Source organism: Cuculus canorus, chromosome 15, assembly GCF_017976375.1.
Source record: "Cuculus canorus isolate bCucCan1 chromosome 15, bCucCan1.pri, whole genome shotgun sequence".
Lineage (NCBI taxonomy): Eukaryota > Metazoa > Chordata > Aves > Cuculiformes > Cuculidae > Cuculus > Cuculus canorus.
This window is the reverse complement of record NC_071415.1, coordinates 17,085,644-17,108,420: the sequence shown is the minus strand read 5'-3', so window position 1 is coordinate 17,108,420 and position 22,777 is coordinate 17,085,644. Positions and strand designations below refer to the sequence as shown.

At 36.1% G+C, this 22,777-nt stretch overlaps 1 protein-coding gene across 17 annotated transcripts in view; it reads right to left on the bottom strand.

Annotated features, from left to right (window-relative positions):
* SNX29 (sorting nexin 29) overlaps positions 1 to 22,777 on the bottom strand; it is a 180,823-nt gene that overhangs the window by 99,963 nt on the left and 58,083 nt on the right. For 15 of the 17 annotated variants that reach the window (XM_054080294.1, XM_054080296.1, XM_054080299.1 and 12 more), the window contains one exon: positions 13,313 to 13,452. In XM_054080294.1, the coding sequence (XP_053936269.1) occupies positions 13,313 to 13,452 (140 nt within the window). Of the gene's footprint in view, positions 1 to 549; positions 637 to 1,791; positions 1,904 to 13,312; positions 13,453 to 22,777 lie in introns of those variants that run through there. The other 2 variants (XM_054080310.1, XM_054080306.1) reach the window with 2 other exon arrangements.

The following is a 22,777-nucleotide window of genomic DNA, read 5'->3' as shown; positions in this document are numbered from 1 at the left end:
TACGATATAAATATATTATAAACAAGATATTGTTTTGTTTGATTTCTTTCAAGTTCCATTAATCAGTTTCTATTCATTCTGCGAACATATATTTAAATAAATACTCCCCTCTTCAGTTGTACATTTCAAATTTTTAAGATAAAATAATGCCAAAAAATATTACCTTTAAATCAAATAAAAATAATTACTTTGAAATTTTTGGCCATTTTGGTGTTCTTTGATGACTCAGATGCTACATAAAAACATGTATTAGGATGCAACATAGTATGTGGTATGTTTGCTTGCCTTTTATATTGAAAATTCTCTGCACATTTTAAAACATTACATTAATATTTACGATTTTGATTGAAAAGGGACAGAAAGATGCAGCTTTGGTAGTTTAAAGCACGGGAGCTCCCACACATTGGAAGATATACACAACCATACAGAAGACACAGCAAAAATATTGAGGAATCTGCACTTGCCTATAATCCCAACAGGTTTAGCACATTCTCAGCTACTGATCGTTTGAGCTGCAAACTCCTCTGCACTCTCCTCCTTCGGAAAAGTCAGCTCCATCATAATAATGGGGCAAACTGTTATGGGCAGAGGGGATAATGAGGAAATGAAGTGTCCAGGCAGGTCTCGTCTCACTTACTAGAGAATTCAGGAAAATACATAGAAAATAAAATCCTTTTTCATTAAATTAGATATGTTATTGGAACAATTTTTTTCAAAAGAAACCTACTCATGTCAGCAAGTGTTATAAATCGTAAAAAAAAAATAGCCTTGTAACTGCAAACAAGAGTATTAGAATTACCTTCTTTACAAATTGTGTACTTTTAGGTGAAGACAAAAGAAAAAAAATGTGCTTATAAGAAAAATTTTTATCATCCAGTAAAGATGTCAATCTCTTTCAAATGTAAAAACTTCAAATGTCATTGTTTTACGACTGTTAGTAACCAGACGCAGATCAGGAAGTTAATGGAAAGTAGTTTCATGTGCATTGTTTTCTATTCCTGCAACTCGTTATTATCATTTTGTATGAGAACTAAAAGTTGCATTTGTTTTGCCAACATTTAAGGCTAACGCTATGGCATTCCATCTGGAGACAAACAAATACAAATTGCACATTAACCCACCGCAGAGCCTACTGAACTGAGAATACACCTAGCTCAAGCTCTCAAGGAGACTTAATTTAACAAGGAGCGCCTGGAAAATTGTGTTGACAGGCAGGCTTTGAGGCTCTGGGCAAGCACAGCTGAGCTACGCCACGTGCACAGACTGAGCAGCACACGCAGCAAAGACTAACAGAACGCTCCAATGAATAAGAGATGCAAATAGGGTCAGAATGAACCAGAATACTGCATCTGGAGGAGCTGCTGGTCAGCTTTCCTAGGCAAATGTTTCATTTCCCTACATTTTTCCACAGAGTTGCTACCTCAGGCCTAGAGAATGAGCACAGTAGCCTGATACAGGTGATACCACAAATAACTCTATTTTAAATAGTCTTAAAATTGCCATCCATATTTAATTTTGTGATGAAGCCATATGGCCCACACATGCGCGTTTCATAATTTTATATATCCACTTACAGTAGGCTGATAACAAACAGACAACAGTTTTAGAAATGTGCAAGGAAAATGTTCTCTGCTGAGGAAATACAGATTCTAAAGTCTGAGGGTAAGTAGTGTATATGTACCGCTGCATGGAAAACAATCAAAATAAGAATTACCTTACAACCTATTGAATACTCACATGAGCACAAATTGATTTATAAGTACGCATACAATGAAGTTACAGAAGATAGAAGACATTTACTTGTGCATTTTCCAGTTTCCTGACAAGAACAACTTGATTCTTTTATTCACTCAGGGGAATATTGCCACATTACAAAGAGAAGGCTCCAGGATGGATGTCAACACTGCTGAAAGCAAGCAAAGGTAAACTGATTGTTTGATACCTTACTCAATAGCAAAGTGCTGTCATGCTATCAAGAATGAGGACAGTACTTTGAGGTACTGCACACAATCATACCGGCATTTCCAGTATTCCACTTTTCATAGCTAGGATGCAAAAATTTGTTCCGGATTCAAAATTGGCATAAGGAGCTTTCAAGAATATTGGATGTATTGTTCAGGAATTAGGTATGGACAAAACAGAAGGAGGAATATTTTTTTAGTATGTTTACAGTTAGAAATAGTTTAGTCAACCAAACCCTCCCTGGCAAATACCTGCCACTCTGAGAAACACGCCCGAAGTATGCCGACGGGCAGAACAGGGGGCTGTGGACGGGCCACAGAAAACCGACTGATTCACATTTAGACCTTAAACTATAGAACTCTGCAAAGGATTTTAGATATTCTCTCAGTGCAATGGCTGAATGCCTGAAAACTTACTGGTTACCTTTTAAAGTAAAGAAGATAATTACACATGTATTCTCCCTGTTTTGCCCAGCCCAAAAACCAAAACTTTCTCTCCTGGCTCGAGACTCCATTCTTTGCCACTAATTTCAGAAACACCTGCTGCAGCACAGAAATGTCTGAATATATAGAGTTCACTTTTTAACAAGGGAACACATGTGACTGCTTGTTGCCAAGGAAACAGGATCACTGCTGTAATGACACAAAACTTGAACTGGTTCTGTGGTTATTTATGAGACAAACCTTAACCTCTTTGCGCGCTGCTACACTTTAAGCGTGTCAGGGACATAAATTGCAGAGTTTAGAAAACCTGTCTCTCGCTAAAGACTTGCTGAGTTTATTAGCAAGCAGTAAAAGAGCAAGATGAAAAGGAAGGAGTACATGCTACCAAGAATGACAACTCTCTCAGAATCTTTCCTAACTATCCCTGTTGTTAAGAGAGAGGGGAAAAGACAGAACGCGATGATACACTTTCTTGGGTCCTATAAAATAAAAAAAAAAGAAAAAGAAAAATAGAAAATTCAAAAGCCTCTTGATCCAACTTAGTTCCTTAGTTAAACTGACCAGCATCCCATCCCAACTCAAGCAGCCTACACTAAGGAAAAGGGTTATGCAAAAAGCCTTGTGCAAACTGGGAATAATCAAGAGTAACACCGGGGACTTGAAGTGACATTACATTATTTCTGCATGTTATAAAGGTTATAAATGAAAAAACATTAGGTAAACTAATGATTTTGTATTTCCACGGCCCACAACTTGGTATTTTCACAAAGTTTTAGAGCCATTTTTATTACTTGCAGACACACAGAAACAGACCTATCAGAAAATGCACAGCACAGTTGAAAACTCAATCTGTACAGGGCTGATGTTTCCTGAAATGTTGAACAGGGCTTTGTTCAACACAATCTGTTTGTTTCAGAGCTTTGTAAGTTATGTGTTTATAAAGGAAAAAGATATATACCAGTTAGCCATTAAGAGCAACACACAAAGTGCTTTTCCGCTGTTACCGTCAATGTACTTGCTTTAAGTTTTTGCCCCATTCTTTTAAACCATGCAATGGAGAACATTGCCTGTACGCTTCTACACATGTAAAAGAAAACCATAACATATCTTCTCCCTCATTCGTTTCAACAAATTTAGACATAAAATATCAGCATTGCCTGTTTCAACATTCTTATTTTCTGAGGAGTGTATTCTGAGGCAACTGTAAAAGACTACAATCTCTCAAATGCTTCCAATGATTACTGGAGAACATTCAATTCTAATACAGTACACACTAAATTATTCTTCTCATAAGCACTTTAAAGGTCACTCTGAATACAAAGAAGCACGAAAAAAATCTACTTGATAGAAATATGTGCATAAATACCTATTTGTGAGGCCTGTTGAACAATTCATAGCAATTAACTCTGTAGAGCAAGTCTCACTGTCTTTATTGAAATGGTAATCAGTGCAAGAGTCATACTATTTGAAAGTGAAACTCACTTTTTTTTTTAATGACAAGACTCGATAATGAGGCAATAATACAATACATAAACCCCTTCAGTATTATGGAGTTGCTCTATGATATGCCCATTTTATTGAGCATCACCACCAAGGCAAACAAATGACAAACGCCTTTTCTTTGAGGTGTCTCTAATCTTGGAACAATACAACAATAAAGTGTTTCATTTGGATCAGTTTATAAGGATGCGTTTCTGTAATACTTTCACTATTACCCACAATTTGCAGGAGAAAATGTTTTCCCTTGAACTTCTATTGAATACTGAAACACTTCTGGCTCAGTAATGTCTTAAAACACTGAGAAAATACAAGGGAAAGCAAGAAAACAGGTGGGCAGGAGTCAAAGACATGCACGTAAACAGATCCTTCCACATAAATAAAGCCTCTTCACATTGGGCACTGCTGACAAAATTCTTAAGACCAACTGCTGGAAAAAGAAATACAATCAAAATTAAATTATTCCACAAAAAAACAGTCCAATCCCAGATAGATCACTTGTAAAATCAAAAACTACAACCATAACATCATCTTCATTTGCTTGGATAAAATTAGCTTTTATAAAACTTACAGTAAGCCTGAAGGACCAGTATTTCTCCATACTTCCTTACTCTATTAAATCCATCTTCCTCTTAACATTAAGCATCTTGCATCTCTCTCTCCCTGCTTATTCTTGTCCTCTTTATCAGTGTTTCTACACCTCCTGATATATCTTTTCCTTCCTCATTTTCCTCTAACATTCATAAATCTTCTCAATTCCTCAGAGCAAGGAAAGGAAACTTTAATACATTTGTAGAATGCCATGCAACGTCTTCAATGTCAATATGTGCCAAAACACAAAATAAAGGACAATGCAACATCATAATACAATTCTTGCAGAACGAAAAGAGATGAAATTATAAATTCTCATTTAATTTGACCAAACAATTTTTGTCCTACTTCTTCGCATTTCAGTAACATGAAAATGGGCACGATGCGTATTTTATGACTAATGTCAAGCTTCGCAGGTTATGAGACACTAAAAACAAAACTGCCAGGTATGAAGTGAGGAACGCAGAAACCAAGAACAAGTGAGACAAGTATATGTTTGTTAAGGACAATTCACTCCAACTTAAATATTTTAATTCTCTCATTAGCAAAAACTCCACAGACAAATACTACATTTTTTGCAACTGGAATTTCTGCATTATCTGAACACGCTAATCAAATTTTAGATATGTAAGATATTTTTATTTCAGCAATCATCTGTGCTTGGCAACACGTTTCTATTGAAAGATAAATATTGTGTAATATCTCTACATAGTTTTGTAAGTAGATCAATCAATTAACATAGCAATAAATTAGTTTCATTAGCATGTTTCAGGCATTAGGAGGTGCTTTACTAATTAAAAGTCACATATTTAAGCAAATGTTATTCACAGATACTTCATGTAAATTATGTTGCTCTTTATCAGAGTGCTTACTTACTGTTACAGAACATAACTGAGATCTATTAAACAGATATTTGTCATTCAGTGTCAAGCTGATAACACAAACCGCCACCTCAAAGGATGCAGTCAGGTAAAAATCTGGCCACTAGCCACAATACTCTCGGACACGCTAGCTGGATACTGTCATTTCTTCCATTAGAAGACACAGCTATGTTTACTAATAGCTTGAAGAAGCATCATGCCATCACCAACTAATTTTTTCAGAATCTATCTATTAAAAACTGCATTTAAAACGTCCTTACTTAGCACCGATACTGCTTGGCAGTATTTCAGGGATCTCTTGTTAGTTTACTTTTAATTTTATTGTTTTTCTTATTGTGTGATCACACCCTACCAGCAGAACACTCGCACCACAGACACCACAAAATACATGGACAGGAAAATTTTGCTGCCTCGTTTCCAATTGCCTAAAGAATTTCCAGGCTGCAAGTGATGTGTTACAGAATGTGCAAAACAAAAATTCCGTATAAAGATCATGTTACTAGTATTTCCCAAGCAGAACACCAGTTACTCTACATACCTAACCGATGGAAGATCTAACTAACTAAATATATAACTATACCCTAACTACTCAGATGCCAAAGGAATCATCCCAACGAGGACTCAGCACACGCATACAGCTCGTTGCACTGATACCTGAAAATACTCCAAGCTAACTTCTTCTGCAGAATAAAATTATAAAACAAAAGCATTCGCTGCTGGGTTGTTATAGATATATGTTCACGTGTAGACTTTGACTTATTTATGTGATACACAGATAATATGGAACTTAAATTCGAGGAGGGATTCCCATTCATTCAATGCATAAATTCTGTATTAACTATCATTTCTGCTATTTTTTAACACGCTATAGAAACATACTTTAGATATATTTTGCTTTTTTTGTAGAATCATCTTTCTTAGCTTTTCATCCAGAATGACCAGTTAAATAAAAGCTATACTGCTGCTATAAATAAAGTGCTATCAGTCCGGCTAAGCAAGTCCTAAGGGAAGGAAATAATTAGAGTATTTTAAAAACCTCTCTGTAGCTATAAAACTCATTTCTTATAAATCATAAAATGGAACAGAGAACATTAGAACATGACCTGAGCAGAATAAGATTACAAAAACATTTTTCACCTTACTTGAGACTGAGATTTAAATTCCTCCAAATGGAGAGATTTAAAATAAACCTAAAATTCCTTTAAAATTTTTATTAGTTCATAAAAACCTCATCTCACTAATGTCACTGGCCAAGAACACAGTAAAAGCACTGTTTTACTGATTTTTTTTCTCCACTACCTTTATACGTAGATATATTAATGTCTATGTAATCAAAGATCTTATTTTAAATAATATTTCACAAATGTTTCTGTGAAGTTTTAGTTCAGTCCCCATACTAAAACACTGCCCATACCCACTGTATAGTGAGCAATCCCTTGCTGAGAGATGAAACACAACTGACGGGCTAGTCAGTAGCTACCACGGAGCAAATGTTTTTATATCTCCAAAATACTTTGAATGGGTCAATTTTCCATTTCTTTAAAATTAACTCAGAGATATAACATCCGTAAGAACCTCACAGTAATTTTCTTCAGAGATTCTGCTTATGCTTGAAAGCAACATTTTAATACTACCAATAGTTAATGTTTTACCTCTTGTACCTTTAACATACAATTTTTTATGTTCTCAGTGACACACTAACAATTGCAACTGAAACAGAGATGATAAGGAAAAAAAAAATCCGAACCAAACCCAGAGTCTTCAACCCACTAAGAACACACATCTATTCTTCCACATTACTTTAACTTTGCGGTCTGCAACACCAAAAGCAGACACTTGGCGTCACATAGTGTTTAGGGCTAAATTAATCTTAGACAAATATTTCCAAGGCAGAGTGGTAGGCAGTGAAATTTGCCTGTCAGTTGGTACCCGAGTCTCTCTACCATGCTTCTCGTAACTCTGCCTTCCAGGAGGAGGGAAACATTTACAAAAGCAAAGAGAGAGAGAGAGAGGTAGAAATAGTGATTTTTTTTTTTCCTACAGCTGAACTTGGTGACACAAAGACAACTGACTCCAAACAAGCTTTGCTATCAAATATGTTGCCAGTAATGTCATCCACTGAAATGAAGACAAAGTATTTTTCAAATGTAACAATCCTCTAATCATCAGACCACTCCTGCGGTGTTCAAAAACACCCCAAAGACAACAGTACCTCAGAGCCTCTTTTCTGATGATTCACTGCACAGATTCTCCGCTTTCTTTAAAGCATCTCTTTGAGCAGCTACCACAGGAGAACAAACATCCAGCTCTGCAGCTCAAAAGCTGTCTAGAAACTGTTTCAACATATAGCTGGGGCCTAGAAAATGAGATTAAAAAACACCCAGCACTGTAATCTGAAAGTATGCACAAAGTTCTGTTTACACTCTTCTTTTTATATATGTCAATCCAATCATATGCATTGTCAAAGCGCAATGAGGTGCCAGGAATCTCATGTGAACAGCATTGCACAGCTACGAAGGGGAGTATGTGTTTCAGTAATGTCACACTGTTCGGGTGTTTCTGTGTTCACACATAACATCTCTTTGACCAGCTGTATGTTTATCTAACATTTCTTTGTGTGGGGTTTATCTAAAAGACAACTCCAGCTAAAATCGCAGGCTAAGGTTGAGCAGAATCGCAGATTTACAGCCCTTTGGAGTTGGAAGGCACCTCTGGAGACGGCCGATCCTCCTGCCGGCGGCTGCCCCGGCCGGCGGCCTGTCAAGGCTTTAATATCTCCAAGGACGGAGTGTCAACAACCTTTGGGCGACCTGTTAGAGCGTTCCATCACCCTTACAGTAAAAATGATTCTTTCTTATTTTTCTTGTATCTCAGTTTGTGTCCTTTACGAGGATGATGAGAAGAAAATCTTTATCTTCAACAAATTGAGGACCGATACAGAAACCAGAGAGAAAAATGGAACATCACAAAATTTAGTTTCTTTTTTACAGCTTTTCACAGCTTTTAGGTTTTTACATACGTGAAATCATATAACCTATCATAATGATTTATGTTGAAAGGCTTAATTATATAGTCCAAAGAATTATGATGGTTGTTGCCAAAGATCCCACCTGTTCTTACAGATGTATTTACAAAGAGCTCATGTGTGCGATATTTTTCGGATAGATTGATAAAAATGTGATTAATACACAAGTGTACTACTTACAACAAGTTTTATTTATCTGTAATGTACCAATCGTAAGGGTAAATAAATATAATTTTATTCAATTTAAGTCAGTGTTAACAGGCCTCCTCTAGCTAGCAGATGTAGCAATCTAATTCAACAGTGCCAACTTTTGATTTAGATTTTGCTCTGCATGGACTGGAAAATTTAACTTGAGATGTCAATTTTATTATTACAAAGAATTTGTTATTCAGCATGTAAACAGGCAAATTAGCAGAGCTGGAGTCTCTTTTTTACATTAAGACTTGAAAGTGGACTATAAAGGAAACTATTTGACCAAACCTGTGACTCAGCTAATGCAGCATTAAAACTGAAAAATACACAAACCAAGATTACAGATGATAGAGATTGGCAACAGAAAGAATACGTTAACAACAGTTCAGAGCAGAAGGAATCAAAACAAATTACATTTCCATGATTAAGCACTAGCATTTGATACAATAATGAAGAGAAATGCTAGCAAACTGATTCACATTATTTTACTGCAAACTGTTAACTGTATCTGAGTTTCAAAATAAATTTAATTTCTTTCTTTAGAACAGTAGCAGGCTATTTCATACAAATCAATTAAAATGTTTTGCCTCATCAGATACACGCCCGGTTGTATGAAATCACTGCACTTGGAAGGGAGAAATCCCCTAAAGAACAACAAAAATCATAGAATGATAGAATCATTTGGGTTGGACTATTCCTTCCAGCATTAACAATCAAGATTAATGCCTCCAAGACAGAATCCACTATTTTCTGTCCACCGTAACCATATTCTAGGACCTAAGTCAGATCTTAAAAGTGATTAATTAAAACTGACCCTGTAATTTCTACCTATAGGATGCCTCATCAGACATAACCTTTATGGGATTTTCATTTTCACACTGAAGTGTTATCATTTAATTTTGCAGTGAGAAGAAACTCTTTAAGACTGGAGCATTTTTTTTTCCTTACATTTCATGGCTCTCTAATAGACAGATCTAATGCCCAAAAGACTTTTTACGCATATTAAGACTATAATTTTTCTCCTAGACTGAGGTATCACTACTTGCTATAGCACAGTCCTATGCGTTGTAACTGCTCTTTCATTAATAAATATGTAATCAGCAACTATGTATTTAATTTGTGCTTTATAGCACAAATGTGTGTATCAGAATTATTAGATGTTTTATAGTCTTTTACATTAAAATATTATTAAACCAAAGTATTATTAAACCTGAAAGCGCAAAATAATTGCATACCCAGTACAAAGATGACAACTGGGTGATGTAATAAACACTTCAGAGTCCAGCATGTTCAAGATCTCCTGCTGACAAAGCTCAAAACCCATTTAGGATGGACAATACTAGAGGAGTTGGCAATATGAAGTGGAACTGAAATGCATTTTCTTTTAGATGCTTTTTCTTAGTCACCAACAGTGCCAGGTCATGACTCTCAGAAAATGAAGGACATTGTGAATTCAAATGATAGCCTCGTAATGATGATACTTTCTAAAATGTGTTCCTTCTATCATAGTCTGAAAGATCTTTAAATTAATTTAAAACTGCTGCTGAAGCTGCAGAGGAAGAGTCTGACATCTCCGTAGAAAAAACACATTAAAAACCCACTTTGTCTGCTGTAGATGAGGTATATCGTTATTTCACTAAACAGCCAAGCTTTTCCAGAATCCTGCTAATATTCCCATGGAGAACTATCTACTCTAGCTAAGAGAGAATTCTCATACATCTATCATATTAAAAAAGCCCCAAGGAAATAATTCACTGAGAGGAACAGAACGTTTTTGCCCTAATGCCCAGATATCAAAGCCTATTCTTGAGTCCACTATAGTCCGTTGCTTCAGGCAACGCACTGAGAATGAAGAAATTGCCAGATGCAAAAGAAACCTGTACAACTAAGCACAGTCCTTCTGCACCTTATTGTCCAGCTATCCCAAGAAAGGTCAGCACCAAAGCTCTGTATCTTACTGGCGTTTACAAATTGTTGACAAATGGCGTTGGCAAATTTCCTTGAGCAAATCTTGCTTTGTTCACAGGTAACTGCTTTATTTTGTATCACAATATTTCACATACCAAATTGTACCCATATTGAGAAAAAAGATTACTTAAACACTCTGCCTTCTCACTAAAACTTTGTTCTTTCTGTGAAATTAATTGTACGTATCTCATCCAGCTCATTACACTTAGGAGAAGAAATAGGGTTGGGCTTTTTTGTTTGGTTTTGGGGGTTTCTTACATAAGCAGAAAAGGGTAATGATGTTTATTCTGACTTGTGCATTACTGGTAGAATGATTACATGGGGCTGTGATTTTGAAACTTTTCCTCTGCAGGCCCTCGTATCTGGCACTTTTTAAATTAAAAATAAAAAAAAAACCCAACAACAAAAAACCCATGAAATCTAAATTCATTTACACACTTATAAAAGAGATGAGATTAACTATCAAGAAGCAAGTTAAATATTTAGGGCAGAGGAATAAGAGGAAATTTGTTTCCCCTTTCTGTTTTCAACAGAAGTGGCAAAGAGGTGATAAATACTAACTATTCTTGAAATGTCATTTCTCAAAACAGAGCAGAAAGATACTGTAATAAAATATCTCTGTAACATCAGAGGAGTACTATCACTGCTTTTATTTCAGTACTGTATTATGTCATAGTTACAACCTCACGTCATGGCCACTGCTGAATATTACAATTAATGATAGGGTTTTTTTAAAGTATGTGAAATTCTGATAGACGAAAACAAGAAAAAATACAAACCCAAAACTATTTCAGTTAAAGCACGTAAATAATGCATCACAGTTTAAGTAATGAACTGCTGCTACAAACGTGTTTTCCATCAATCAAGGCCAAAGCTTCAAATTAATATTTGTGTCTGAAGTAACCACAGTATTTCCTACGCTAACAGCTCCTGGTTGAAGTTGTCCATTTTTTTCATATTTTAGTATCAGCTATGACTGCTTGTACTGTTGCGATAATGATAATAACTACAGCAACTCAAGGTACACCCAAAACCATAATCATCATTCATTAAAATATCTTATACCTCACAAAGCTTGAAATTTAATTTCTTTCAAGCAAACTGGTTGAGGAGGAAAAAGTAGTGAGCCTCAACCTACAGATGCTATTCTGCATTACCACTTCTCTGCATGGAACTCAGCATAATCAATTATAACATGCCAATGAAAAGGTGGGACTTCAAATAGGATACTGCTCAGAATTTATTTTCCTGCTCTACATTTAAAGCCGCAAGTTATGAAATGATGTTGACAAGAAATCATCAGTTCACTACTTCACACAGCGATACTTAACTATCCTAAAATGAAATATAATTGGACAAAAAGACCAAAAATTATTTGGGTTGAAAATTCAGTTACAAACATGTTTTGTATTTGCCTCCCTTTTCTTTAAAAAGCAAAATTAAGGACAACATGAAGGAGAATTTCTTTGAAAGGACTTCAAAGAAACCACATATAGGTCCCTCAACTGGAAGTCCCTGACACCATTTTAATCTTCACAGTACTTAATTAAATTCTACAGAATAGGTTCTTGGGGAAAAAAAAAGTAAGGTAAGTCCATTGAGGTGTCTGTTGCTACAGATCATTTTGCCAAATACAACACCACGTTGTCTCATCAAATTGATTTTTGCTTTTTCAAATCGAGGAAAATTTGACAAAACGTGATTGCCAGGGAATCCACAGTGGCATTCTTCCATTTATCTATTACATCTTCTAATAAATATAGTTTTCTTGAAATAAAGTTTCATGTTGAAAATCCGAAACTAAGCACAAGACCATGCAAACAGAACAGCCAAGTATCTACTGAAACATATTAATTTTCAATCGGTCTCAATACTGCAAATTAATCCAGCCATGGATTCACAGTCACGGAGGACCAATCCCTGCGCAGAAGCTCGTGGATGGCAAATTTAATACGATGGCTTACTATGAATGTGTGTTTGATCTATACATAATTTGTAAAGCTTCTATTACTGGAAAACCACTAAATCAAAAAAATAAGCAGGGGAAGAAATAAGCTAACAACACTCTCAGAAACACATTTTCATTAATATTATTTCTTAAATAAATCTAAGTATCATTTACAAATATTGTAAAGAGTGGTGTTTACAGCAAAATGGGAAAATTTTAACAGACAATATCCCTTTTATGATTAAATATTAAACAGTCTGTTTTGAGATTCTTAACAGATGACAGCGTTAAACTATTTCTGGACATACTCTAACATTAATGAAATCAGAACATGTGTCAGCAGACTGCAAAATTCAGCTAGAAAGAGTTAAACAGCTTGACTTTTTAGTTTGGTTACTAAGTACCTCAAATAGTGCTCCAGCTCATCTCCCAAAACAAACTTAGAAACAAAACACAAACCCCACACAAACAAAAGCAGAACAAAACTGAAAAATACCAAACAAAAGAAATAAAAAATATCTAACATCTGAAGAACCCACACAGATACAGATTTTGAGGCCACTTAAATATTTCTGAAAGCTTCACACTATGATTTTTGTTCAAAGTCAACACTTAAATAAACAAAGATTACTATATATGTCATATATTCCTTTAAATATAACAAAAGCACTTATAATTTGAAAAGGAGCTTTCTATTAAAAAAGACCCACAGTTTTAAGGATTATGGAGATGCTAGCATTATATTTTAAATTAAATCGAGATGATAAAAGGTTAATATTTTCTTCACTATTTGACAGATACTTACACAAAAAAGGGCATCAGCTGAATAAGAGTCTCTTTTTTGGGATTGGCTGTGAATTCTGGCACAGTCTGTATAATTTTGTTCATTACGTTCCTTAGGTAATTTTGTAGCTGCTTGCGTCGCTCTTCTACGAACTTTGCATCCTAAAAACAGAAAGGCAAAAACATAAATGGCACAAAGAATGCATTTTTCAGTTCTATTATATAATTAAATAGCCCTAATAAGCATAAAATTTCATCTTTTGACAATCTGTGTTTATTATGTCTATAGAAATATGTTGGCAATACATAAAAATCCCTTGACTCTTTCTAAGAGATAAAGGAAAATGATGCAACCTAGTAAAAACGCATTTCACAAAAACGTCCACTGACAGGATGCTGAAGTCTTTCCTTGGCAGAAGGCCTCTTCCATGAACCAGAATTCTTTTCCTTATAGTAGATCTCCATAAAATACTACAGTCTTAGAAAGGCAGAGCATAGCAGCAGCAAAGAGGCGGCGGCACACCAATTTATGCAGTTCTTTTTGAGGTCCACAATTACCAGTCTTTGCAGCAGGAAACACCAAGTTATTCCCACAACTTCTTCACAATTCATACTTCTCAGATGTTGGGTACGTAAACTCTAGAATGGATTAACATTTCTCTAGGGTTTTTTATTATTATGTTATTAAATTATTATTTTGTGATGGGGTTTTCATACAGTAGATTGCTTTTTAAAAACTGTATCACAACTCTTGTAAAAATGTTTTACTGACGTTCATATAGTATTTTAAAGATTTTATACTATATTGGCCCAAATCAAATTAATTAATTCTACAAACTGCACATATGCTGAGAGACTTACAGACTATTTCTGACAACCAGCACAAGGCCATGCATCCTCTAACTCACATCTAGCTGGAATTTTTTTCCTGCGAGGGATCACAATTACAGTGAATTATAATATAAAGTCTACACATTTCACACTTGCATAAGACCATAATAGGTTTACAATTAAATCAGTTGCTGGCTGGTTTGTGCTACAGGCAGTATCCTATATCTCAGAAATGCAGGCGTTCTGATCACCTGGTTTAAATGTCGAAGTGTGTTCTTTAGGCATGAAGCCAAAGCTATTATTAGACAATTACAGCTCTCGTAGGGAGACTGTTTTCTCTAAGCTGTGTCTATCCCGCCTGTATTGTTTATGAGTGTTAAGAAAAGCTGTTGAAACAAATTCTTGTTTCTTGCAAAAAAAAAATGACAACCCAGCACCAAAACACCATAAATAAGTTTGACAACACTGAATAAATTCATTGTATTAGAAAGGGTCAAAGCATGCTACCATGTACTGGGATGCAAATCTGAAGATTACTCCTTCCTTGGGTAAAATATACTAACTCATCGTCAGAGCAGGGATGCTCCTTCACGTTCAAGAGGACTGCTGGAATGTTCCTAGAACCTTTATTCATGTTTTGTTCTGCTCTTACCTCTCATTAGGAGAAGCTACTAATGACAACAATATTTTTTCAGGAGACATAGGAAAATGAGAAAAGATTCTGAGTGACACATCTCGAATGAATAATTTACATTCATGGAATTAAAATAAAATCAACCGGTGTTAAAGTACCTTTGAAAATACTGGCAACTAATCCTCTAATCTAAGAACAGCCTCCAATCTAAGGAGGTCTTTTCTGCTCTTACCTTTTATTTACATGTGATTAATAACATGTAATTGTAATGAATGTAACGTTTATAACTGATGAAGATGCTGACACCTACAGGCTTCAAAAACTTAGGCAGTGCTTGTGTTGTTCAAATTCCTAAAATTCCAAACTATATACAGATTTTTCTGGTTTCTAGATATGAACTTACAAAGACGTCCAGCCCTGTTTCACATTCCAGTTTTATATTAAAACGCACTAATCGAGATCAGTGTAAAAATACAACCCCCTACATGTTGGATGGTTTGCTATTTCTCTTTCAGCAGCCGCATTGCTTTTCAGCGGCACACACTACGCACAAATTGTGTAGCAAGTGGTTCTAGTGTTAATTGATTCACCGATAAATGAAGAAATTACGTCTGAAAACTCCTGGAAATCAATACTTTATTAAACCACAAAGCTGCATTGGTGACACTTCATGCAACCCACTCTGCAGTTCCTCACTCAGTACTCCACAACGGAGGACAGTTACGACTCAATCGGAACAGAGCAACAGCTTGCTCCGTGCCCTGCTGCGCTGACGAAGGCTGGGCAAATGTGTGGAACAGAAGTCTAAACAAGCTGTTGCGAAACGTTAAAGCTAAAATTTTAATACGTGGCAACACATAATATTAGAATAAAGTGGAATGCTAATAACAAATAAAAGTGTAGTCCAATACTTGTTGACTAACAATAATTACTAAGTGACTAACACAGATTTTATTTCTTTTCCACTAAGATTTTTGCTCCGACTGGATTCGTTGACTAGCTCAGCTTTGTCTTCCCATCTTTTCACTCAAAGGATTTCAAGTATCACATCAGTAGGGACACTAATTTGCTACCCCAGCTGCATGAGGCAGAAGACAAGAACGTGTGTGAGATCTCAAAGGAGAAAGAGCGATTGTGGAAAAGCTTTGATTCTGAAAGCTTTAACTACATGAGTGGTGGTGATGTTTGGCACGTGAGACCATTTCAATTATGGAGCAATTCTCTCCCTGAGTCTCACCCGTCTGCCTGTAATGGAGGAAGGAGGAGCAGCACTTTGCTCTTGACAAGGCTGCTCCCGAGCAGACACCGCCTCCACTGTGTGTTCCAAAGAACTGGGCTCATCCCCGCTGCCCTTCCTTGATTCTACTTCCATCACTTCTATCAATCATGCTTTCAACCCCTTTCCCCCCAAAAAAAATTATAAGTACCACATTCATTAGCACTTTTTCAGTTCTTAAATTTTTTTGGCCACAAGTCCTAAACAACAGTATTCTCAGTGAAATTGTTTCAATTATGTTAAAATTTGCTCTTTCGCAGAAGCGTTCTTTTAGTACAGCTTCTGTGCCATACATGGGTTTAAACAAATACACCTTTGACTGACAGCAACACTCGCTATAAACACTGGAGCAAAAAGCTGAATGTAGGTACTTTCTATCCCTTAAGCTATCGTAAAGAATCTCACTAACTACAGACAACAACGACACGAAGGAGTTTTCTAATTAAGACTGCCAGAACACGCTTAGGGAATGCATTTTTGCTGTTTAGAGCTGATCAAATTAGTGCTTATAATATAGTTGTTTTTCTGCCATTTATTCAAGTGAAATACAGACAATCTCAGGAATCAAACACAGCCTGAAAACACTTTAAAATGCTCTTTCAGCCTGATATAAATTTGATCTCTACAGCAAACACAGAGCAATCTACCATGGAATTCTACACCACAATCTATGGCCCATTGTCCTTACCAGAAGTAATGCAAACCAAGGTCAAAACAATTCAGCTGCAGGTCTATACTTTATCACTAAATGTGCCTTTTGCAACTGCAGGTCCTCTACTCACAGCTATTATTTTACCACAAAGTTGGTACTGCCAAGTTGTTACAGTAATAAAGAGGTTTTGTCACAATATAGTAAGTAGAATAATGTGTAGTAGAAAAAACAGAGTTTGCTCAAAGCTTGGCCAATTTTTTTTTCCTGGTAACACGGTTAAAAGAGGAGACCCGACTCAAAAATATGGATGACAATTATTACAACGATTGAAGGTATTTTCTGAAATTCAGTTAATAAAAATGTACAGACAAATAGAACGGGTAAGATGAAAAAACAGCAGGTCTTGTATCTAACAAAGAAAAAGAATTTGTGTCTTGAGTCATCAACTCACTCATTCATACTTGGGATCCAAATTACAATGAAGCTCTTTATTTTAGCCCATTAATGCCTCTTTTTATTTGCAGGAACACTTGATGAATTTTACCTGCCTTTATTACGTGTTGCTTTTTTCAAAAAATAGCACTAGCAGGAACTCTGAAAAAGAAACAGTAAATTACCCCAAATCCAGCTTTAAAAATAACTTTTGAGTAATCGTGGCACTGATTTTTTTCCCCAGAAGGAGATAACAAAAATTGCGCTAAACCCAGCTTTATTCATATTCGGTTCCTATACTTTCAAGAGCTGTAACTGTTCGTAGGACACAAATCATACGTAAGCTGCCATTACTACACAAGAAATAAATTCTTCTATATTAAGTTTTTCTCCATTTTTACATGGAACACACTAGATCCTTCCATAATCAATCTGAGAGGACACGTTTTGAAGCGTTTTCCTGAGTAAGGTCCTAGATGTTGTTTCTACAAATCTTTCCATGAAGGTATTTGAACAATTGGCTAAAATCTTTCTTATTTTAAAAACGAAAGGCAAGGTTAACCCACCTTTTCAGTTCTTCCACTGGGTCCAGCTGTAGAATAAACAATCCCACCAAACTTGAAGAAATTTAACTCTTATTTGTAAGAAATCCCCTGCTGTATTCATGACAAGCCTAAACTCTGATCTCACGGCACTGCAGGTGGCAAAAGAATATTCAAAGAAGGCAGGAGCTCTGCATTAAAGATTTGAAATTCCTTTCAATGTAAAAGATAAACACTTTAGAGCCATATATCCGCAGTGTGAGGAATTATTTATGGACAGCTACTGCTACTCTTGGTAATGATGCTGAAATTACCTTGCCGCACTTGAAAAGCAGCTTCAATCTGCCTGAAGAGAAAGCCTCACGTATGCAGCACCGTGTGTTGTTTATAACTGTAAGCCATTGTCCTCCCTAACTGCTGAGAAATCTCTCTTTCCCTGTTAAAAGAAAGGGTGCGACGCAGAGAGGGCCTGGGTTACATAAAAACGAGCACAGATTCTGATATATATCTGCAGGGCATCTTGGCCACATATAGCACCAATGTGCAGAGTAAACTTATACCGTACGCACATTGTTAACTGAAATCACCTGCAATCCGCAGGCATATTTTCTGAAAAATAAAGCTACTACTGTTAAAGTTATTTTCTAGCCCAGAGTTCACAGCAAATACTTTTGATAAAGAGTCCACAAAATTTCAGTTAACAAGCAAAGCTGCGTCAGATTGCAGAAGCATCAAAACACATCTGGGAAAATATTTTTAATCTGAAGTTTATGTCTCCCAAAATATTTTATGAAATTCTTTTTGACTGAGAATTTGCCAAGCTTCTGCCCACGGCAAAATGCTAATAACAACTCACAAATATCTGAAAATGAGAATACGTAAAGGAAATCTTATAGACTTTCAAGAGATATTAGAAGATGATGTTAAGTGATAAAACTAAAAAGCAGAGTCTGACATAGCATATTTTATGTTACGCTGTTATGCAGTTTTTCATTACAAGCCAAGTTCAGTCCAACTTGCGTTTTAAAATGTTTCACACAATTGCTGGTCTTTCATACACACTGTTAGTATGTAACAGATGGCAGAACATTGATATTATTCATTATTAATGGCATGGCTCACTTAGGATGTTTCAAATATTTTCCAGGAGCTTTTGGAAATGGTATGATCGCCATGGTTACCCACCATGATTTAGGGACAGATAAAACACTTTCATATTCTGGGTTTGGTGCTGTTGCAATCAACATAAAATGCACTACTTCTGATGATATAACCATCTTTTATCAGAGCTCAATCCAACTCAATTAAAATCAAAGGAAATATGGCTTAGGAGAGCTGTATCAGCCTCTGATACCATACAACACATCCCACCTTAATTAAAGGTGACATTAGTGCTATTCAAAGATGAACCCGCAATGTATACAGCTTATTCCAGTGTAGCCTAATATTTTTCATCATCTTGGTCAACCAGACTTGGCAAAATTACCATATCAGTTTTTGGCTATTTACAAGACATCAAACCGTTAACCTCAAAATGAAACTGGAAATCAGAAGCTGAAATGGGAGCTAATTAGACATTCAATTGCCGAGTCATTCTCATTGTTCTTTGATCAAGAAATAGTTAGATAGCAAGTATAATTTTTACAGGCTAATTGACAACTTTGCAAAGGTCATCATAAAACATGACTTGAATACCCCGTCCTTCAGTAACCACTGCATCATGGAAAAGTTTTACAGAGGTACAGTTTCCAATACTAAATATACCAAAAAACTACTATATTTTATAAAATTCACCTCAAAATCATTGAAACTACAAGAGCTTAAAATTTCCATCCTACTTGTACTGCCAGTTTCTGTATGGCAGAATCAGGTTAGCGTTATACAACAAAACAAGGGAATACAATACATGAAATTGCCATTTTTCCTACCCCACTGTGAGATTTTTTTGTACATTTACTGTTAAGTGGAACAAACAGGAATTTAAGAGGATGTGATACAAAGAAGAAATCAAGGAACTGTCAGGTTTGAAAAGATATCTATCTTTCTTTAAAGGGATTTACTACATAATTGTAATTATTATTCTGTGTTTCTCTACTAAAATAGTTGATGATTTTCATCTCCAACTGTGGGTTCATTTCAATGATGGCAGAAAATAAGTATTGCTTTTAGATAAAGTCATTTGAAAAAGGCCTTGCTGCAAAATCACCCAGCAGCCAACACACCAAGGGTGAGTTACCATCCTGTCAATGCCCTCCAGCTCCCAGAAATTTGTGCTTGCCAACTGCAGCATTTTCATTAGCATTTCTAATTGTGTGAGACGTGAAGCATCTCCTGCAGTACTGTGCAGAGCTGCCCAGCACAGCCTACCTGTTCAGGATGGAAGCGGTCACTGCACAGCTGGGCCTGCCTCCCCAGGTCACCCCAAGAGCTGCGACTCGGTCTGTGCCTCACAAATATAGTTTCCATTCAAACATTAATTTCTGAAAAAAAAGTCTTACCTTTTATTTTGAGTAAGAGGAAGGCTGATATCGCAGCACTCTAGCTAAGGTTTACATCCATACTAAGGTTTAGTCTGTGCTTTCTTTACAGTTTTGCTGTACAGCATCCCCTAAGCAAGTCCAGAGCACAGGCACATCAACAAATGCATAAAGGTACACTGCAGTCCCCAACCCTTATCAAACAACAAACAATCCCATCTCAATAAATTCTTCCCCCCTGTAATAAATTTCAGTCAAACTATGTCTCGTACCTCTCTAAATTGGCTCAGGCATTTACAGAATCCTGGAGCCAAGTATGTTTCTTATGATACCTGGCATTTTCAAGACAGCAATATCATCAATCCAAAAGGTTTTTCTCAAAACCTTCTTTGAGAAGAACTGGTAAAAAAGAATAAATATATCAGCAGGAAAAAAATATCTTGAGAATAAAACTAAAACTTATCTCTATTTAGTGTTGTGTTCAATGCCACTGTGAGGAAAAGAACTCAACTGATAATATGCTAACAAAACCCAGCGCGATCTAAATATTTCTTATTTAAACCCATGAATTCCAACTATGAGTGTCAATCTGTCCACTGGTCAGGAACCAACCGTTCATTAAAAAGCATCAACAGAAAGCTGCAGCCTACAGCAAGACCCCTAGGACTTATCTTTTACCCAGCTATTGAAAAGCAAAATTCTGTTTTCTACTCTGACCAAGTACTAGCAGTCTACTCCTTATTTTTATTCAGGAGATTCTGGAAACTATGACAACAGTTCATGAAACAGAGATCTTTTTTCACTAGCCCATATTACAGTAATAACTATCAACAATATTAGTTAAAACGTGTCTCAGCTCAGTGCTCCCCCCAACACAGCAGTTTTCGTCCTTAATTTCTTTCTTTTACTAGGTTTGAAAATGCTCTCGAGATCAATAAAGTCAGACTCTAAATTTAAAACAACAACATAAAAACAACCCCTAAACCTTTTAGAAACATGATTCTTTTGGTGTACAACCTCGTTTATACACAAGCTTACAGCGATGCTTTTCCTTTATAATAAAATAATAAATCAATTCTAAAAAAAATTAAAACACAGCAAAGAGACAAACCCACAAATAGATTAACAAAAAACTGCAATTTCTCTTCTAACCCCTCCGCAAGTGAAAAAATTTGCTTTCAAAATTCCCCACGAAGTCCCATAGCAATTGTTTCTCTACCACATTTCAGTAACTATTTCCCCTTCCCAGTAAAAGCCCCCAAGCAGAACTCTGCCAGTCTCCAGCTGGGTGGCTCCCGCCAGCCAGGAGAGCGGACACGAAGAGGACAGAGGGGCGTGCAGTGTGCCTCTGAACCGCCCGGGCACCCCCTCCTGGCTACCCTCCCCTGACAGATCTGGCGAAGAAAACAAAAAGAAAATCCATCAGAACATCAGAATAATTCATTAAAACAGCAGTTTTACCACCCCAACTGCCGATCAGCAGCAGCACGCAAGATGGTCTTTGAACTTTACTCCCAGCAAAAAGACCAGCTGCTCCTTTCATTGAAATCCGTACTTAGACACACTCCGATAGGACAATTTTGTTTTCTAGAATACAAATTGAACCAATGAGGAATATTAACATCAAGAGTCCGTTACTTATAGTGCTTTTTTGTAAAGATATTTTACATGGTACAACGAGGAAAAACCGAATTTTTCATGCAGGAAGTGCCTCCAGCATTTCACAGGACCTGGAGGATTGAATATTTAGCTTTCTCCACTTCTTAAAAAGTTAACACTGAAGGTGTTTAGTACCAGCAATCACACAAAAATCTCCAGAGCAAATAAGATTAGAATTGGCTGATATTTACAAGACATCGAGGAGGGTGGGAGGAGGGGAATAAGATCAAGCATATTGATAGGTATAGACAAAAAAATATAAATACAATTTCAAATTCGGAGAAAGAAAGTTTGCGTTTTATTTCTGGAGTTGGGTGTCCCTGCTAAGATCTCTTGGAAAGAATACTTATTAATCCAAGTAATTTGGATTCACTCAGTATCACCATCACAATATGAAATAAATTTAGAAAATTATTTTTATACTTTCATTTTATTCCAGGAGGCTCTAAAATACTTAAATGACGCACGAGTAGTTATAAAACTGCAATATTTTTATCTAGCATTTGTCCAAGCAGCATGTAAATTACATTACTTGCTTTTTTTTTCCCCTCATAACATCATGATATGAAGCAACACCATCTGAACTGTTTCTAAGGTCTCTATTTTCAATAAGGTCTTAGAACAAATTGCTTTTCTTAACTATAAGACTACAAAACAGCAAAAATAAAAACACCTCTTGACAGACAAAATTTTGTTTTTCAGACCCTAAATAGTCTGTGTTCCTTCTTCCTAAAATTCCACAGCAATTAATAGCAAATTTTTGTTAACTTGAAAAGAAAAAGACTCAATTCACTTTTCTCACAAAATGTAACACTTAAGCACCAACTGAACACATTAACTCAATGAGACATTCAGGACGAGAAGGAGAAGTGCAAGGTGGCAAACTGCTTACCTTTAAAATTAAACCACCAAAAATTAAATACAACACTGTGCTAGTTTGAACCTTCGTGCCGAGTTCCAGGGAATCCAGGATTCCCTGCCACA